This window comes from Paramisgurnus dabryanus, chromosome 11, assembly GCF_030506205.2.
Source record: "Paramisgurnus dabryanus chromosome 11, PD_genome_1.1, whole genome shotgun sequence".
Taxonomy (NCBI): domain Eukaryota; kingdom Metazoa; phylum Chordata; class Actinopteri; order Cypriniformes; family Cobitidae; genus Paramisgurnus; species Paramisgurnus dabryanus.
The window spans coordinates 24496046-24515949 of NC_133347.1; the positions used below are offsets into that span (position 1 = coordinate 24496046).

The 19904-nt window shown below is 37.6% G+C and overlaps 2 protein-coding genes across 3 annotated transcripts in view; one reads left to right on the top strand and one right to left on the bottom strand.

Moving 5' to 3' along the window:
- Positions 1-4030, top strand: part of adamts13 (ADAM metallopeptidase with thrombospondin type 1 motif, 13) — a 28259-nt gene extending 24229 nt beyond the window's left edge. For both annotated transcript variants that reach the window (XM_065247536.2, XM_065247535.2), the window contains exons 30-31: positions 2672-2853; positions 3571-4030. In XM_065247536.2, coding sequence (XP_065103608.1) covers positions 2672-2853; positions 3571-3744 — 356 coding nt within the window. In that variant the 3' untranslated portion in view covers positions 3745-4030. The remainder of the gene's footprint in view (positions 1-2671; positions 2854-3570) is intronic.
- A 376-nt stretch (positions 4031-4406) lies between these two features.
- Positions 4407-18493, bottom strand: LOC135729711 (carnitine O-acetyltransferase). The gene is made up of 14 exons (XM_065247542.2): positions 18117-18493; positions 13554-13826; positions 13070-13188; positions 11936-11989; positions 11671-11836; positions 9913-10087; positions 9516-9694; positions 9328-9428; positions 8993-9112; positions 8786-8908; positions 7013-7148; positions 6856-6918; positions 6605-6742; positions 4407-4801 (listed from the first exon to the last, which is right to left on the bottom strand). The coding sequence occupies exons 1-14, from the start codon at positions 18141-18143 to the stop codon at positions 4586-4588; spliced, it is 1890 nt and encodes a 629-aa protein (XP_065103614.1). The 5' UTR covers positions 18144-18493; the 3' UTR covers positions 4407-4585.
- Between the last annotated feature and the right edge of the window lie 1411 nt (positions 18494-19904).

Below are 19904 nucleotides of genomic sequence, written 5' to 3' on the forward strand. Positions count from 1 at the left end.
GTGTAGCCCAGTCACAGGGGTTGTTGGATTTATTAACGCATTTTAAAAATATTTATTGAAAGCTGCTACTTCACATATTATTTGCAGCATTATCATAATATGCAGTATATTAATATATTGTGAGAAAGCTGTTATATGTGAAATCATATAATGTGTGCACCCATATACGGCCAAAATTGAATGATCCTCATTTCATAACACATCTGCGACGATTCGACTGTGAGATTGGTAGTCGAATCAGGCTTCTCCTATCGATGCATCGAATCTTCGACTATTCGGGGTCACCCCTATTATCAATTAGCAGAATCAGATCTTGATGGACAAATTCAAATCCAGCCCTGTCTTATTTCCTTTCATAAGCCGGTTTCACTCTGATATACATCACCACGTGGAAAATAAGCCAATCGCTAGCTCTGTTTCATGGTGACTTTAAGGGCCCTATCTTGCACCCAGCGCAATTGACTTTGTCAGTGACGCATGTATCATTCGTATTTTGCACCGGCGCACAGCGGGTTTTTCCCTCCGCAGACGCACGTCGGCAAACTAGGAGCGGTTCAGCGCAAAAAAGGAGGCGTGTTGCGGCGCAAACCATCCCTGATGCTATTTTGCAGTTTCAAAAAACAATTGCGCCACTGACCAAAAAAACTAGTCTAAAGTCAGTGGCGCGTTGCGCGTGGTTCATTATGCTATTTTAAGGGCGCATACTTGACCATAATGCATAGAGTGCACAATGCGCGCACATCTACACAGATGCAACAGTTATTTTTGCAAATCATAAATTGTTACAATAAAAATATTAACACATGAGATAAGGGAAATCATAGTGTTGAGCATTGTTGTGATAGTTTTTATTTATTGTGTGGCTGCGTTAAAAAATTCTCATGCAAATAACGATTAAAATATATTCATAGGTTTTTGTGTGGCTGTATTACGTTTATTTTATGTAAATAATAATTAAAATGTTTTCATAAGAAACCTTAATGTATATGAACTTGATTTGTAAGTGTTCTTTGGGGTTGGACCTTGCTTGCGTTTCTTGGGTCCGATTTCAAACCCCCCAAACCCTTGAACTTCAAGCTGTGAGGGTGGACGCAGCGATGTCCTCTGCTGGCGTCAGGTCATGTGTAGAGGCAGATCCACCTCCCGTTACACGGCGTGCCCGATTTATGCTGGCAAGCTTGGGATTCCCCCGTCTCCTGACATCATTGTAGCGCTTGGCGCAACGTCCTGAGGATGCCAGCTGATGAGACAATTGTGGCTATTTCCCCCCACGCCTGTTTAACCGACACTGATTTGGGCGAGTTTCTTCCATCCCCATACAAAACAACTTCTCTGTCTTTGACTGCTCTTACAAGAACGTCGGTCTCCTCGGCTGTGAACCGCTCCTGGCGTGCGCCTGGTAAATCCATCATAATAATAGCAACCCGCCATGGAACTTGCGCCCTTGCGTTTAAAGGGAATGTTGGATAGCGTTCTGGTTGGTTTATTTAACGTTACGCCCAAACTACACCTATGAATAATGAACCTACTTCAGACCAATCCCTTATTGATTTGCGCCTGGCGCAAGAGTTATTTCTCCCGCCGGGAAAATAGCAACAGCGCCCAAGATCCGCCCACAAAGTCACTTGCGCATTGCGCTTCGTACTTGCGTTTCAGATCGTTAAAATAGGGCCCTAAATGTAAATGACCTGGTGCTCCTTATGCCTTTGCCAAAAGAGACTGTGAGCGCTTTCAGTTAAAATAAATCTGATTCCTGAGAGTACTCGCTGAGGGCGTAAATTGTGGTAATGCAGGACTATCAGTCAATGGCCGTGGGTGGGGCTTTATCATGGTATATTCAGACGGTGTTAACACTTCTCATTTACTTTAATGGGTGACGGCATGTGTTGCCGAACTGAATTGTGGATCTGCCGGCGTTGGGTCACTGCCGTTGCCTGCGGCAGATGTTGAACAATTATCAACTTTTCAAGCGCCAACGTCACGCTTTTCAAGCGTCAGCCAATCAGATCACCTTATGCAAATAACCTAGTGCCAAGCCAGCCAATTACGTTTATGCAAGATCGGAACATGTGTTGCATCCACTGTGATTAGCTGTTTGCCACACTTCAGACACACCTTCCTTCAAGTGTTCAGGGGGTTGCACACCGGGCGAGAAGCGCCGCGTCGCGTCTAGGATAACTCAGAGGTATCGTACACCATACGTGCACATTAAATAGCGCTAGTTTAGTTAGATAGCGTCTACTTCAAAATGCTAAATATATGTAAGCAGCCAATGTTAATCTCTAACGATTTGGGACAAATATGATGTTATTTAATGATAAACTATGTGAGTGGCGCACTGTGGCGCGACAGTGATTTGAGCAGCGTCCAGAGTCACAGCGAACAGTCGCTGTCAGGTGCCGCTAGTGTGCGTACATTCATAGAAAATAATCTGTTGTGTTTTTAGATTTATGGCGCTATACGACTTGGTGCTACTCGTCCAGTGTGTGACCCCCTTTGTCAGTGTGACCTCACATTAACAAGAGAACAGCATGTTTAATGAGACTGCTTTGGTTTAATGGAGATTAAAAAACATTAGGGTGAATTTTTGTAAAAGTGAATTTTGCATAATAGGTGCCCTTTATATGAAGTTGAATTATAATCAATTAAATCATCTGTATTTTCTTCCAAGAGTGTGATGTTCAGTTATTCTCTCCATCTGGCCTCATTGAAAACCCCATCAAGAGTCTGTCCACCTCCCTCTCTAACACTCGGGGCTGCCGTGTGTTTATCGATGCTCCTCCTGCTTCCAGGATCCAAATAAAAGCACTTTCTGTGTTCAACAAGACAGATACAAACTCCACATACATACTGGTAAGTCATTTGCCTCAATGAAAAGTGTGACCACAATACATGTAGTCCGTGAAGAATTAAGAGTTGCACCAACTAGTCAACGTGTTGGGCATGTGCCAATCAAGAAGGTTTGTCAAACATGAGTTTTTTTGTGATTTTCTGTTTTCTACATAAAATCATCTGTTTTCTTAAATCATCTTACGTTCTTTTAGTAAAGAACATTCTGTGTAAATATACCCTTGATATCTTTAATACTGAAGTAAAAGTTCATTGATGTTCAAGTCCATGTAAAAACGGAACTCGCAATCGACTTCACTTCCATGTTGTGACAAATTTCTGATTGAAATGGAATATCACACAATGATAATGGTGGGCGTGGCTTGTGATTTGCACTGTGAATTGATTGGCTATAGATAATTTATTCAGAAATGGATCTCGCAGCAGACAGTTGGAGGGGGCGGGGTTAACAGATGCTCCCGCCCAAGTAGTCTTACTGACATAATCAGAAAATGATCGCCACAAGAGTGTGGAAGTACATTTTCAGATTTTGAATAAAGTTTATGTGGGCACATGAATTAATAAATAATTATAATTTATTTAAACAAATGAATTGTTTATAATAAACACTGCAATATTCTATTAAAAAATACGAATTGTCAATTTTGATTTCATGGGGACTTTAAGTGATGTTTTGGGATTTCATATTGAATGCAAGCCCGTTTTTCTTTGACGTTCCAGATTCGGGATGTTGATGCTTTAAAAACGACCGTTTTCAGAGGGACTCAACTCTTCCTGTGGAGCTCTTCCGGAAGCAGGGCTGAAGTGGAATTCCATGGGGAATATCAGCGAATCAAGGGAATGTTCAGGGCGGAGTATTCACATATTAGTGCATCTGAAGAGGAACTAGTTTAGATTTGCTTCAAATTTGTGCGCCTCTAATATGTTTGGGGAATAAAAAATAGCCTATCCATAATTTAGTCAATTGGACAACAGAATCTTTTTAGTCAATATGGTTTATTAATAATACCAAAGATATAATGTGAAGTCTTCTGTCTTTTTTTCATATCCTTTTGTTGAACAATTTTAACAAGATATTGTTTATATCTATCTAAGTGCGTATATATATATTTATTGTACTGATAAAATAATTGAATTTACTGATGATTTAAAAGCACAAATAAATAACTTGAAAAAGCAACACCTCTTATATATTATTTATAATATAAATAATTCATTTTCTGATATTTAAGTCAAAGCCAACATTGATTGAAGTTATAAAGACAATTCAGCTCTGAGTCTGTGGACCTCCTAGACCTGATCCTGTATGGGATCTCATTAAAACCTTGAAACTGTAACAAAGAATCCCTCATTCTGTTTGTTTTATGTCGGTGTTTGTAGTAGCCTCTTAGTCCATAAAAAATATTAAGCCTGAACTATGAAGTCTTTTCTGTGCGTTTAGCGGCACCAAAAAAAAAAAAAAAGTTTTCAAACACAACACTCCCAATGTCATCCATTAGCAAACAAACTGAAAGTCCTGTCTCAAAGTCATTTACTGCTGTGGTATGGCCAATACTCCTGTGTCGCACTGGTCGGGATGCTCAAACAAACATAGCAATATTGTGGCAAATAAAATATTTTAGCATCCAAAAACTTGCACACATCAGTTTTAAAGATATGCAGAAACAGATAAAGTCAGGTGATTTGAAGGGGTTTTCTCTTTAGTCCAAACGTTTCTTTCACCACAAATGAAGTTTCATTCATGGGCCTCGGACACCTGCTCCATCAAAGTCTTCATGTCCAGAAGTGCATCCTTGAGAAACCGGGAGAGTTTAGTGGCATTGGTTTCCTCACAGCTGTTGAAGGCCGTCACAGCAAAGTTTATATGATTGTCCATGGGGTTGTAGCAGACGCCATAACCATCTGGAACCATCGGTCCAAAACACATGACGCAGTCTGTCTTTGATCCAACCTAAAAAAAACAATATAACAGAACAACCACAAATGCTAGTACACATGCAAATGCTGATCTAAAGGTTTATCCTTGAATGTATAAAATTAGTGTTGTAGACAAACAATAAATTGTGTTTATAAATAAATCTTTATATACATATCAATGATAAAAAAGCAGACGTGTCCAAAAGTTTAACAGTGAAATACAGCAACAGAAAAACTAAAGCGGCTTTAAACTGTATTTTTGTATTACGGAAAATATCTGTAATTTATTGTGCCCATTATTTTACGTAATTTTTCCAACACCCTAGCTGCCGAAATTGTACAGTTTTTTAAACGTTTTTTTACAGTGTTAATGTAAAATTACAGAAAAAATGTATTTTTGTATTACGGAATTTTTTATTTATTTATTGTGCTCGTTATTTTATGTATTTTTTTCCAGCACCCCAGCTGCCGAAATTTTACAGGTTATTTTACAGTGTTAATGTAAAATTACAGAAACAAATATTTTTGTATTACGTAGAATTTCTGTAATTTATTGTGCCTGTTATTTTATGTCATTTTTCTGGCACCCCAGCTGCTGGAATTTGACCCTATTTTACGTGGGTTTTTTTTTACAGTGTACATGGACGGACCATAAGCGCTGTGAACTAGAGGTCTTCTTGGGTCCAAAGAAATGTACCTGAGCCGAAATGACCCAAATCACTTCATACCCGAACATGACATGTATAAATGTTTTTTTTTTTTAAAGAAAGACCTGACCCGAGACGAACCCGAGAAAATTAGACCAAAGTCCGACCCGAACCAGTGGCAATTTTTTTTTACCTGACCGGACCCGGATCTAAACGGCACCTCACACGCAGTGATCAGACAGCTGGTCTTGCAACCAATTTGGCGAGCTCCTCCATTTGTTTTACTTTGTTATCTGACGACGACACCAAGGTAAAATGTACATTTAAAATTGACTGTCTTTCTCAAGGAAAATGAACCTACCGCCAGCAACAAAATGTCGCAAGTACTCTTGACATACAGGGGAGAGGTTTGAAAAGGGCATTGACGCACAAACACAAGATAGTTCGGGTCTTCGTGTCCGTTCGCAAAAACATCTTCATTTTAAATTACCCGAGACCCGATGCCGCTATTATTATACCATTTCCAAGGCACACGTGAAACTTTAAGACCCGAACCCGATCGGGTCTCGGGTCGGACCTCAGGTTTTTGGATCTAAGTGGACCCGTGAAGACCTCTACTGTGAACCCCTCCCCTCAGGTCAAAAAGATGCCTCGAATTTCCTCATACGGATTTCCGCTTACGACAGTAAAAGCAAAGACGGGCCAAGTTGAGATGTGAACTCAAACTGCAAAAATATTTTCTGTCTATTTACCTCCATCACTGCTGGTCCTCTCAAATAACATACACAAGCTTTGGGTTTATTTGTGGGTTTACTGTGCAAGGCAAGTTGCTTCTTCTTCGGATGTTGCTCTGCTATTGTGGGTTACACGCGTGGATAGTGTCTACTAGCGGTTTGCATGTGTAATTGCATGTTGACACGAACAACGAACAACTTGCTTAAAAAGTATAAAAAAAATGATGCATAGCCTATGGGGTTGAGGCTACGATGTAGGCCCTACGCAGAAATATAATTAGCCCATAAAGTGTTGTGAATAGCAAACTCCTAAATCCACTGCCAATACTGTTTCCTTTCTTTAATTGGATAAAGGATCATAGAGCTACCATTTATACAGACGTTGAAGTTAAAAAGGGGAATCTCTAGTTAACTTTAACAAAAATGTGACTGATGATAAAATGAGATGCAACAAACCTGGCTGGTGAACAGATTAAAATGTGAAGCCACAGCGAATGATGTGTCCATGAAAATATCAGGTAGAGATGTCAGATCCTCAATGGCCACCATTCTTAGACCCAGGAGATGTCTGTCTATACCCTGTCCATGGATCGTCTGTTTACAAGGGAAGTAAAGATTGTGAGGATAGGCAAAGAGACCAAGTCAAAAACTACGGTGTTTACAAATAACACCTTAGATTTTTCTGGATCATACAATGAGATGCTCACCATGCGTGTATTCTCTCTGTGGACTTTGATGGCTTTTTCGAGCAGCATTGCCTTTTCACTGTTCTGCATATGTAAATAGATTAATAAATGAGAAAGTTGTTATGAATAATGTCTCTTATTAAACACACTTGATTAGGAACACTACTCAACCTCTCACATGTTTTGTTGGGTCATCCATGGCTTGTGTGAACTGCAGTGACTCTGTGGTGGTGGATCGAATGGCTCCTGTTCTGCCCAGTTTGAACATACGTAAGGAGGCGCTCTCATAGGTCGAACAGCACATCTGATACATTCTAATACAAGAATAAAATGAGCATTATCAAGAAGATCACTGGACTGATCACCCAGGCCTTTAGTTTAGTTTAAAGGGCACATATTATGCCCATTTTTATAAGATGTAATATAAGTCTCAGGTGTGCCCAGAATGTGTCAATGAAGTTTCAGCTCAAAATACCCTACAGATCTTTTATTATAGCACGTCCAAAATCTCCTTATTTGGGTGGGAGTAAAAATGCTGTTTTCGGGTGTGAACTTTTTAAGGCGGGGTCCAAGGTTTTTGAGAAAAAACTTTGGAAGATGGAGTCGGCCCGAGTACCAAAACACACTTGTAGTCAATCAGCAGTAAGTGGCATGCCTACTAACCAACACTGTTGTCTGGGTTTCATATGTGTGGGGCAGATCTATCAAAAGAAGGTCCAGATTCTTTTGGGGTAGGGGCGTGTTTGTTTAGGTGATTTCAAATGTCAACATTGGCTTTCAGAGATCGTGCACCCCACCTTTAAATGCAAATGAGCTGCTGCTCCTCACTCCCTTACCAACAAACAGGGAGCGTTTTCGGTTAAATATAGATCTGATTCCTATGAATACAGTCTGGGATGAAAGTATATTTAGCCGCATTAGCGTTACAATGTGTTAATAAACATTTTCAAAAGCTGTTGGGTAAAATTAATCAGTCAGTCAGTGGCCGTGGGCGGGGCTTTATCAGTGTGATGTCACATTAACAAGAGAAGCAAACAGCATGTCTAATGAGACTGCTTTGGTTTAATGGGTATTAAAAAATGAGAGGGTGGATTTTTTTTCCATTTAGGGTGGTTGTTATATACTACCAACACAAAGTGGATTTTGCATAACAAGTGGCCTTTAAAGGGACAATCCACTTTTTTGAAAATAGGATACTTTTCCGGCTACTTTTTAGCATAGCTTAGCATAAATCATTAAATCGGATTAGACTATTAGCATCGCGCTCAAATATAACTAAAAGGTTTCGATATTTCGCAGCGCCCGAAAATAGTCCCCTTTCAATAGCAGGGGACTATTTTTGGGCACTACGTAATATCATTGCGCCTGTTGCAGCCACCATGGTACAAGTCCTTAATTATTACACCAGAATGAGAGTGTAGTTTCTAGCCATATCTGCCTAGAAAATTTATTTTATTTATTTAAATTATTTTCCGTCAGTCACACACAATGGAATTACAGAAGAGTTTTAAAATAGCTCAAAAATATCGAAACTCATTCTTACCATTCTGTCTTTTTCGCTGTGTTTTCGCTTTGTAGCTGTATCGCATTCACTTGCTGACGCTAGAAGATGAAAATAAACAAAAATGCACGCTTTGGCGGAAATGTGTAGATGGATATTATGTCGAGGATGTGGAGAGTGTCAAAATAATAGTACCTCAAATCGATTTCTTACGTGTGGCATCGATGCGTCGGATCGTTAGAAATAAAATCGATGTAACGATCCATATCGATGTATTGTTACACCCCTACTAGTTTGGCTTGAGGCCGAATAAATCATGGGGTCATTTTTGGTTTAACTATCCCTAAAGACGTTAATTTGTAAAAACACCTAGAAAATGAAGTATCAAAGGGATACTGCATGACTGGTGTGTTTGTGTGAGTTTATTCAACACTGGGATGTCAAACTCACCTGTAGTAGGCCAACTGCAGAGCCACCTGAATGAATGCATCTGGACTCAATTTATGAGATTTGGGGAATCTTCTTCCATAGTTTTTGAAGTTGAGCACTCGAACGTCCAACTCATGCACCATTCTAGAGAGTCAAGGGAGGGTGAATATTCATTTATTTAAAGGTTCCCCCAATTTTTTCCTCATTAATATCAGTACAAGTCCTCACATGTTCATGTTCTGTTTGGCTTTCTCAATGTCCTTCTTGATTTCAGGTGTGATGTTGAATCTGAGCTTTAGTGGCATAGGAAGTGGAATCATGGGAGTTCGTACCATCTCTATCCTTTTCCTGTTCCAAACATGTTACATAACACATTATCTACAAACTTCTGAATTGAGAAAAAAAATTGCACTTAAAAAAAGCATTGCCACCAGTTTCTTAAAGAAATAGTTCACCTGGCTAAACCAAAATAATACATTAAAACTAAATAAAGGTGCCTGGAGGTGTTAATGTACGCACAAAGGACTGCTCTTACTCATGAACAAAACTGTATATGTACTTACATATAATCAACAACATGATCAACCAGAAAAACAATAGGAGGTCCCTCAGCTGGAGCATGTTCATAGGTGAGTCCACACGATCCGTCTTCCCCGACTATGAACTGTGGAAAAATCCCAGGCACAGAGTAAGCATACACTGGATATAAAGATCATATATCTATCATTACCTATAACAAATATCCAATGACCTGGAGCGTTTTATCGAACCAGCGGTTCCCACTATTCCAGCGACTGCCTCCGCCGTGAAGCATTTGAGCAGCTACCTTGTTGTGGTACATCTCATCTGACACCCGTGGCATAGGGGCATCAAGACAAACTAAAAAGATGCTCTTCTCGATGGCCCGCACAGACTCCTTGTTTGTCTTGTCTAGACAGTTGAAATATAATTGGAGCAGGCACACAAAAAAAAGTAAACACAATGCAGTTACACAATGTTTTTGGATAGCAACATGCAAAATGTTCAGTCAATTACAATGTGCAGCAACCAGCCACTGGACAATTCGGTGCCTGGCCTGTCTGTATCTACACATGTACATGTAAAGTCAGATACATACGTTATCAAACATACTGTATACAATCACTCACCCTTGATAAGGTTGTTGTATGCTTTGCCCCAGGTGTTGCGGTGGTTGGAGGTCAGAATGCCAACTGGCTCTTTATTGGTTTGAAGAGAAGAGTTCCAGATCTTCTCCAGCTGAACATGGATCTGATCTACGGTCAGTGGTGTACCATCACTGTTGTAGACATCTAGAACAAAGAACTGAGGAACATAATGACAGATACAGTGTATTTGAGAACGGGGATTAGGGAAAGACAAAAACAATTTTTTATTATTACAATTGATTATTAATTGATTATTTTTACCTAAATGACTTACATTAGCATGTACAAATGTGACCCTGAACCACAAAACCATAAGTAACTATAAGAAGTCATACGTAGCATGGCTATATTTGTAACAGTAGCTAAAAATACATTGTTTGGGTCAAAGTTATCACTGTTATCATCTCGTCAGTAAAGCCGGTTCCTTGATTAGTAATAAATCCCATCAGCTGCTTTCAGATGGAGCAGCATTTACTACACAAAGCCATAATTAACTGACAAGCGGGGAAATATCGCATTCACAATCGTGGATGAATCGCTTACAAAGGGACTCCTTGTTCATACAAAAATCTTACTTGATTTTTACAGTTATGTAAAAGAGTGTATGGAAATCTATATTGGTATTTACCAAGCGTGCCGCACAAGCCCTGAAAACTGAAGCCAAAACGTCTTGATCTCCCCCCAGTGACTGGTCAGAGTATAGGTCATAAACCCCGCCTCCCCCATGTTATTCAATAGGACTTGAGACCAACTAAACAATTTAATTACACTTCAATTATCTTTTTTACGAGGCTGGTTTTTGTCATTTACTGTAGTTTTTATCACGCTGATGTAGATTCAAGTGTTTGTTTTTAAAATAAGTTTGTTTTTAGTTAGTTATTTAATGCTATAAAAACGGTGGTGTCACGTCATGATTGACAGCTGGTCCTAAAATCGCTACTGCGCAGACTCAAGACCCAAGATGTCAGCGCCGTATCGGGACCCATTGGCAGATTTTTTTTTGCACAAATTCACTTAAATTGTATATTTTTGTCTAAAAACTAGACTTATTATCTAATAGTCTAATCTAATAAAGAAAACATCTTAATTTAATAATTTTTAGATATTTGTACTCGAGGGCGAGTATTTGTTTTTGAGGGTGCATGATGCGAAGTTCGTCACAACATGTATGTAGCCCGTAATGTGTGTGGTTCATAATTTCAAAATATGTGTTCGGCATGTTGAGTGGACCTGTGTGCATCACGTGTCTTGTCAAAATAAAATCCTGCTGCAGATGCGTTTAAAGGGTTTATGATAAAAGAGACGCTCACGTTTTCCAAGATACTCGCATAATCTCATGCGTAAGCAGAGTTTACTGTAAGGGAGTGTCTTGCGTGTATTTTGTGAACGTGAGTGTCTCTTTTATCATAAACGGTTTTGACGCGTGTGCAGCAGGCACTTATTTTGACAAAACACGTGATGCACATGGTTCACATAACTCAACATACACATATTTTGAAAACACAAGCAACACACATGACACTCCGAACACATATTTTGAATTTGTGCCCATAAGTTCTTTTTTTGCAGTGTACTACTTACTAAAGCACAATATATACATCTTATGTATATATAACAGTTACATATATACATATATATATATCATTTAATGTGCCTAGGACTTTTACACAGTACTATATAACGTATGATATATAACTGTGTAAATAAGTGTGGCTATGTACAGTAAGTGTGATGAAGCACCTGAAAGTTGTGGACCACTGTAATGTGTGTGGGAGGGGTCTTCCCAATAGCATAGTTGACCACAGTGTCCCGCTTGGGTCCAGGGATCCGACATGATGACAGGACTTGATAATATTGGTCCATACACAAAGGCTTTCCACCCAGATATTCCACAGGTAATGTGTCACTATATCACAGAGAATATCAACAGATAAACACTGATTATTTTACACACTTTTCAATTGCTTTATTTAAATGCAAATATTCATAATAATTTACAACTCACCTTTTAAGCATGCTTTTGAAATCCAAAACTCCAGCAATGAGCTTAGCAGCAAACCTGTACAGAAATATCTGAGATTGTTTAGTTGGCAAAAACTGATGTCATTTTTGGCAAAACAGGTCAGAAAGATTTGTCAGCAAGTCATTTTATATAAGTTATTTTGACTAAAGGCTGTTATTTTTCGTGGGTTTCGACATAAAATCATCTTACATAAAGAACATTCTGTGAAAATATAACCTTGATGTCTTTACTGTTCATGAGTAAGCTCATGTCAAAGATTAAAATGAATGTTAAATCAGTTATTGAAATCAAAATATCATGACTACATCATGAGACTTTAGCCTGGATCTCACAGACAGGGTTCCAATTTGGTTCCACAGAAGAAATAGAGCAGGTCACATGGGTTAGGGTAAACAAGCTTAACTTATCTTATCTGCCTCTTAAATCTAGCCCTTACCTACATGTTTACTGCAAATATATAAGCAAAATCTAAAAGGGGATCAGGGCTGAATCTAGTCCACACAGCTTTGAAGTGCACATCCCTTTGGAAAAAAACAGTGCAATACCATGAGTGGCACATATGCCAAAAATAGACAAGCATAAAGAGGACTCTGTATAAAGGTCGACATGAAACTCAAAACCCTAAATGTAAGACCCCTGCAAATTAATTGGTAGAAAATACTTCAATACCCTTTTTATGTATTTGGCAGGTGCATTTATCCAAGTCAAATTGTAGTGCATTAAGCGTGTAGATTACTGTGTACTATGCTAAACACTATGTGCTCCCCAACCCCTAACCTTTGCACCGTTAGCGCAATGCTCTACGGTCAATGCCCTAAACCAGGGGTCTCCAACCTTTTTGTAAGCAAGGGCTACAACAATGGATAAAACAATTCTGGATGGATATTTGTAATGTAAGCCTTATTTTTCTGAGGTTTAATTACACAGAATTTATGATACATTCATGTATTTTATATAATACACCCCCCACCCCCCAAGTGAGTCCTGCCCCTCAGTTTAAGAATCTCTGAGTTAAAGTAACTCATAATATATTAATAAGACTTACTGATCTATCACTGAATAATAATTCAAACATATCATTTGTGTTTCATACCCACAAGACATCATAACGCCCACCTCATTTGTCCCTGCTGATCTTGGAAGTGCATTTTGGGTAAGACCACCCCTGGGCTAGTGTACATCGCCACTGGCATTCGAGAATCCAGGTAGGCTGTCTGCATCCACCAATCGGAGAGCTGGATCATACAACGACAGGATGAATACTCTAAGCGGCCCATGATTATTCTTATGATTAAGAACAGCAGAAAGTTATGCACCAGTTGTCTGTCCCATAGAAGGTAAACAACACTCATTTGTTATTTGCTGACTTTCATTCAAAAACAAATTACTATAGGGTATAATTAACCATTTAAAATGTTTAAAACAAAAGACAAAGAGTGGCTGGCCCCAAGCATTATGATGGAAAATATGATGATAGATTTTTATTATGAAAATCTCCAAAGGACAATAATCAAAGTAGGCGAAATCACAAAAAAAAAAAAACGTGGAAATATGACACCCTCATAAAACACTCGTCCAGAAAGGTGCACGCATTACGCACCCAGTTTTCAGTTTTGCGTGCTCTTCGCTCAAGGCTCTTCTGCAGTCTGTCTCCTACACCACCCGCACGCTGAAACTCGTGCACGAGCTTGCGCGTGTGCGACATCTCCTCCGCGCTTATCAGCGGCTCGAGCGCAGCCAAATAGCGCTCGCATGTCTGCTGCAGAGGAGGCACAGGCAGCTTTGGCAAACTATCCTGATGATACACCAGCGACCGGTCAGATGTGTGAACAAATGACACTGGACACAGTAGACGACAAGGCTTCACCAGGCCCTAAAACACAGTTGACAATGATCGTTGATTATTATAGAACATCTAGCACAAAGTAAATTTGATAAGACTTAAAAACATATTTGGTCTTACTACAACCACATCTTAAATATGATATTTGTTGTAAATCTACAGTAACCCCAAATTTACTATGGTAAATTAACCATAGTTTAACCCTTTGACTTTCACTCCCCTCTTTTAATTGGGAGTGAAAAGGTGATGTTCACCTTTAAATTAATATAACTCTGGCATTATTTAGTCTAGAAGCAAACTTTTGGTCTCTTTTAAAGAAAACACTTTTGGAGAATATTAAATTAAAATAGCAGTTTCAATTTATTTAAAAAATTAAAAATAATGCAAAGTATGTATTTATGTATTTAAAGTATGTATTTTATATTTAAAAACATAAAAATGTAAATGTTATACACCCAAAAAGAAATAAAGCCACAAGTCTCAACTAGTTAAAGCAACACTATGTAGTTTTTTTACCTTTAAATAATGTCTCTAAAATTATTTCAGTGATAGAACAACTTTTAACTGGACAAATTGTACTGTTGCTGCAACCTGAGCAGCCTCCTAGCTGCTACAAGCACACTCTGAAAGTGGCGGTGGAGGGTAGAGCACACAGCCCCGCCCCGCCCCTCCCCCTGCCTGCAGAAGAGTGTCTGATACCAGGCACTGTTGCGCTTTTCAACCACATGGGGGAGCTGTAAGTCATTTTTACATGGAAACTACATAGTGTTGCTTTTAGGGATGGGAATTGATAAGAATTTAACGATTCCGATTCCATTATCGATGTTGCTTATCAATCCGATTCCTTATTGATTCTCTTATCGATTCTCATTGGGTGAGGGAATAAGTACAAATTTGTATGTTTGTATTAACGCGCTTTAATATCTGTTCAGAAGACACAGAACAGAGTATACATACATTATGTCTAGCAACCTCATGAACAAACTTAAAAGTAGGTGAGCTACTTCTTAAAGTAAAGTCCAGGGACCTATAGTCTAGGGCAGTGTTTCTCAACCAGTAAATGTGATAGGAATTAATAAAACAGAACTAGACTGACGTAAAACCTGCAACTTTTGGTCATGCATGCATTTGTTATTTTCTTTTAAAGACATGATGCTGGAAAAAATACAGCAAATAAACCTACCGAAATGCAGAGGCATCTACTGTTGCAAACGGATGCAAACCCTTTACCACAAACTTAGTCACTGCTCGGCAGAGGTGGACACTACTTGAGTATTTTAGTTTCATTTTCCAAGCATCTGTGCTTTATCAGAGTGTTGTCTCGTAAAAAAATTACTTTACTTTACTAACAAATGTTCACTACATTCTAAAGCATAGAATCATACTGTGTATTTATATTGCATATTAAAATTGATTTAATACATAATTACATAAAAATTGTGTACTTTTACTTTTCTTGAGTAAAAGTACTTTTTACTTAAGTAAAAGTAAAAAACTACTAGATTTTTAATGAACTTAAATATTAAATATAAACCAAAAACTTGAAATTATGAAATGTAGTGGAGTTACAATTATGATAATATTTGGAATGTATGTTTTCAAAAAAATACAAAAACACTGATAAAATACAAATACTTGAAAATGTACTTTTAAATAGAAATACTTAAGTAGTGTCCGCCTCTACTGCTCGGTGAAATGTGTTTATCCTCGCCTCGGTCATTTTATTCCTCCCTGCCTCTGTAAACGGAGTAGCTAGAGGTCCACGAGAGATACTTTCTGCAATCTCTCTGAGCCAGTGTGAGAGCCAGCCAGACTCTGGCCGTCAGCAATTTGATGGACAATGACACCGGATATTATCCGTATAGTAAAAGTTTACATAATGAAATGGCGCTCACATTAACATTAACACATTACCTTCAGATGGCGTCCCGTTAGCTATGCTGGTGCTTGACTCACTGGTGTTGTTGTGTATAGTGTATCAAACACGCGACAGTCCTGCAACGCGACCGTATTGTCTTATGTTCGCGTGAAATATAAGTTACTGATTCAACTGTTTCAGTGTTTCGCGAAGCCTCGCTCTGCCCACCACAAAATATAACCAAACTTTGCATCGTTCTGCCTCGATGCAATGTTTGCTGCGTTCTAAACCAAAACAACACAGCGTGTGTGTGACGTCATTTGCAACGAGCGGAACCGATAAGCGGAATCGTTAAGCAGGCATGCTTACATTTCAATGGAATCGATTCACTGGGAACCGGTTCTTAAGTAGAACCGGTTCTCGATTCCCATCCCTAGTTGCTTTAAGTTAAAAACCACAAAAATGTGGTTTCTGTCACACTTTTAATGGTTTTAACAACAAAGGCCACTTGGTGTCAACGGTTTGTTGCATAACCTTGTCATAAATTAATAAATTACAGTCACTGCATTATTTTTAGTGCAAAAAGGTTTTAAAATATGAAAACTACATTCTTAGTAGGTGTGCACACCAAAGTTTTTAAACGTGGCCGACTGCTAGCTGTTTTCAGCTAAGTGCTTGGGTTACTGTGATACCTCCACTGTGATTGGACGGCCGTGTGAGAACTGACATTGACGAGCTGAGCTTTTCACCCAAAGTTAAGTATTTTTCAACTCTCACCGGCTTTCAGCGCAGAAAAAAAACGTCAGCTGCTGGCTTTTTGGAAAAGCAACGCACTTCCATAGGAAACAATTGAAGACATACGCCGGCGTAAAAGCTTTGGTGTGCAACCTACCTTAGAGCTATTCAATTATTTATATATATATATATATATATATATATATATATATATATATATATATATATATATATATATATATATATATATATATATATATATAAATTAAAATTTGTGAAGATTTACAGATTAATTTTGAAAAATATTAGAATTATGAAGAATAATAATTAGGGATGCGATGATAAATGCCGATATACACTAATAATATGTGGTCGATAACTATTGAAAATCCACAGCCGATATTATGCACAGCTATTTCATGTACTTTTGATCAGTAAGTCCTTATCGATCTGAAATCACTGTTAGTTTGAGTCGTTTTTAACATGCATTTAAAAAAGCAACACTCGTCAAACATAATCATTACAGATATTCTTTATTATCATGAAAATACCTGATAAGGTTTGAAGAAAAGCAATATTAATATATACTAAAGACATTTCCTGAAGCTGCGTGTCATAGCTGCGTATGTTATGGTTCTTCTTCTGCGGCCCATTTTGAGTTTTTGCACAAGAGCGCCCTCTGGCTTTTGGATGTAGCAGCATTTCACCGTAATTCATTGAGAAGCGTAGGTCAATATATCGGTCCCCTAATAATAATTCATATGTATTCCTATGGGGTCAGTGACATTCAACAAAATGACTGTCACTATAAAAATTGTTATCATCAAATGGCTACATTCTTAGAACTTTCCATCAATATATAGTTAGTTCAGGTTTATAGGATATTTAATAACGAATATATAATAATACCTTGGGCCCACCTGTTGGCTCGTGACATTTTAAAAATTACTCCTACTATGTCATTTTGCAAAATTGTGCTAAAATATGAAAACTACATTCTTAAAATTTTCCAACAATATATAGTTTGTCAAGTGTAAGTTTAGACTAAGAAATTATTGTTTTAAATATGTAATGTCAAACGCCCCACCTGTGTGACAGTGACAGTTAAATGGTTAATATGTTGGTAAAACTATAGTAACACAAATAGTAAATATAATTAATATTACTCTTACTATTTCCTATATAAACCCAAGGTTCATTTTATCTCAATATTTTATTTACTATTATTAATATGCATGCAGGTTTATTAATGAAGGAAGATATTCTTGTTTCCTGCAAAAATGATAATTGAAACTGTTCCTCTGATGTAACAGCATACTGTACATATTTATGTAATTTGTTGCATGACATGATAAGACATGATCAGTGAAAGCATGACTTACTATCAAGGAGTTGTCAAAGTGCCAATGCATGCTCTGGCATTCGTGTGAATGGATCCCTGTGTGTTTTCAACAAACATCCTTGACAAGATGTTTGTGTTGTTGCTTTATTCTCTGATTATACGGGTTGACTCAACACGTTAACGTTACTGTCATGCTGCATTGCATTGTTTATACACACATAGCTATGTAATCCATATTACACATCAAGAAAACGTCCAAGTTTAGAAATATAAGCAAGAAGGCACCACTAAACCAAGCCATGCGTAATCCCAATGTCATTAGTGTCTAACTACCATTGATCTAACTTATAGTATTATCAATTCACATGATGATAACTTCACTTACCGCAGTTCGTGTTAAAACGCATAGCATGATTTCAAGGCCAATGTTCGCGGATAATCTTCAGTGTCTTTATGCGCTCCAAGGACGATTAAAAGTTACTAAACAAGTTACATGAGCCGTACATCTTCGCCCTCACTCGGGCAAGATTGACAACTACAGCTACAGTAATAGCTTGTTTGGCTCCGGGATGATATCAAAGTCCCGTATCTATGATTTGCAAGGTCGAAGAGCCACCCAATAAAATGAAAATATAACGTTAGTTTTAATACAATTATTTTTAAAATACACTACCATTTTCTATATCCAGTCCAGTATCTTTGTTCATTAATCTGTGGGTGGATCAACTGATAACGAATATAAATAAATATTGCCATCTGTCGGCCTGTTTGAACTACGACGTCATTTGTAAGCGACTGTCAGTTTTTTTCTGTCAGTTCATACATGTCCAATCATCTTTTTTTAAGCCGCCGTTTTGTTTTTAAATCTTAAAATTGGTACGCTGTGATTTTTTAATATATTTGGTTTTGAGTTTATATTATTCGCTGAATTATATAATGGTTAATATTATACACGTTAATATCAGAATGTCATCAAAGATTGGTTTATTACTGCCTGGTGTCCCTCTTCTTGACACTTTAACCATTTTCAGTTAAATTATTATTATTATTATTAATATTATTATTATTATTCACCAAAACGCTGATTCTGCCTGTCACAACACCGGCAACTGTTACTTTTCTCAGCGCAGGTGGATAAATCACAGTCCTCGGCGATTACAGTTTAGGACTTTTATCAAATAATTTCATAGAGATTGCTTTAGTGGAACATCCTTTGTTGGTTATGTCAGACTCAAATTAGTTGCATTAGACTTTCTGGAGTTTTAATGGTCTAGTGTGAAATAAAATTTAATTTGATTTTAATGCGGAATGTCGATTTTCCCGTTTGTTTGTTGTTTCTGTTTTTGCCAGTCATATTACAATCAATAAACAAGATATTAGTCATTTGCATATAATGGTATAACATTTTGCTGAACACATTTTTTTTTATGTCATGTAAAAGTTGCGTAAGCACACTGACGTCACCAGAAAACATTTGTGTTAGATAAATAGTAATTGTGATTACACCAAATTGTTTATAAAGGACTACACAGAACACTTTTACAGATTTTGCTTTGTCTTTTTCTATTGAATTATTTTGAGGACCCCTTAAAACTTTCTGAAACCCCTTGATTTAGAAAATGAGAACAATACCTTAATCTTCTACATGGTGTATCAGTTTGGGAGTTTCCTGAACCTATTGTTGATATGACATTATTGAGGCCTGGGAAAATAAAGAAGGATATAGTGATAATGAAATTAATGGTTTCATAATAAAAAAAGTTTTAAAAATGTATAAATCCAAACATCCCCACAGTCAAAAACTTGCTATACGAGTACAGTATGTATTCATATATTCTTGCAAAGACGGCATGCTGTCGTCATATATAATAAGATATTTTGATAAATGATGGTAGCACAGCTGATTGCAACCAATGACTTTCATAGTAGGAAAACTAATATTATGGAAGTATTGTGATAATTATGAAGAAGATATTTTGATAAATGATGGTAAGCACACAGTTGACGGCACCCAAATGAATTCCATCATATTTGTTTTCCTACTATGTAAGTCAGTTACAATCAGCTGTATCCTTATTACCATCATTTATAAAAATATCTTATTAAAGAAAATCTGGTGAAGATTAAAGAACCCCTGGGTAGAAGAAAAGTTAAGTCAATGATTTAAAGGAAA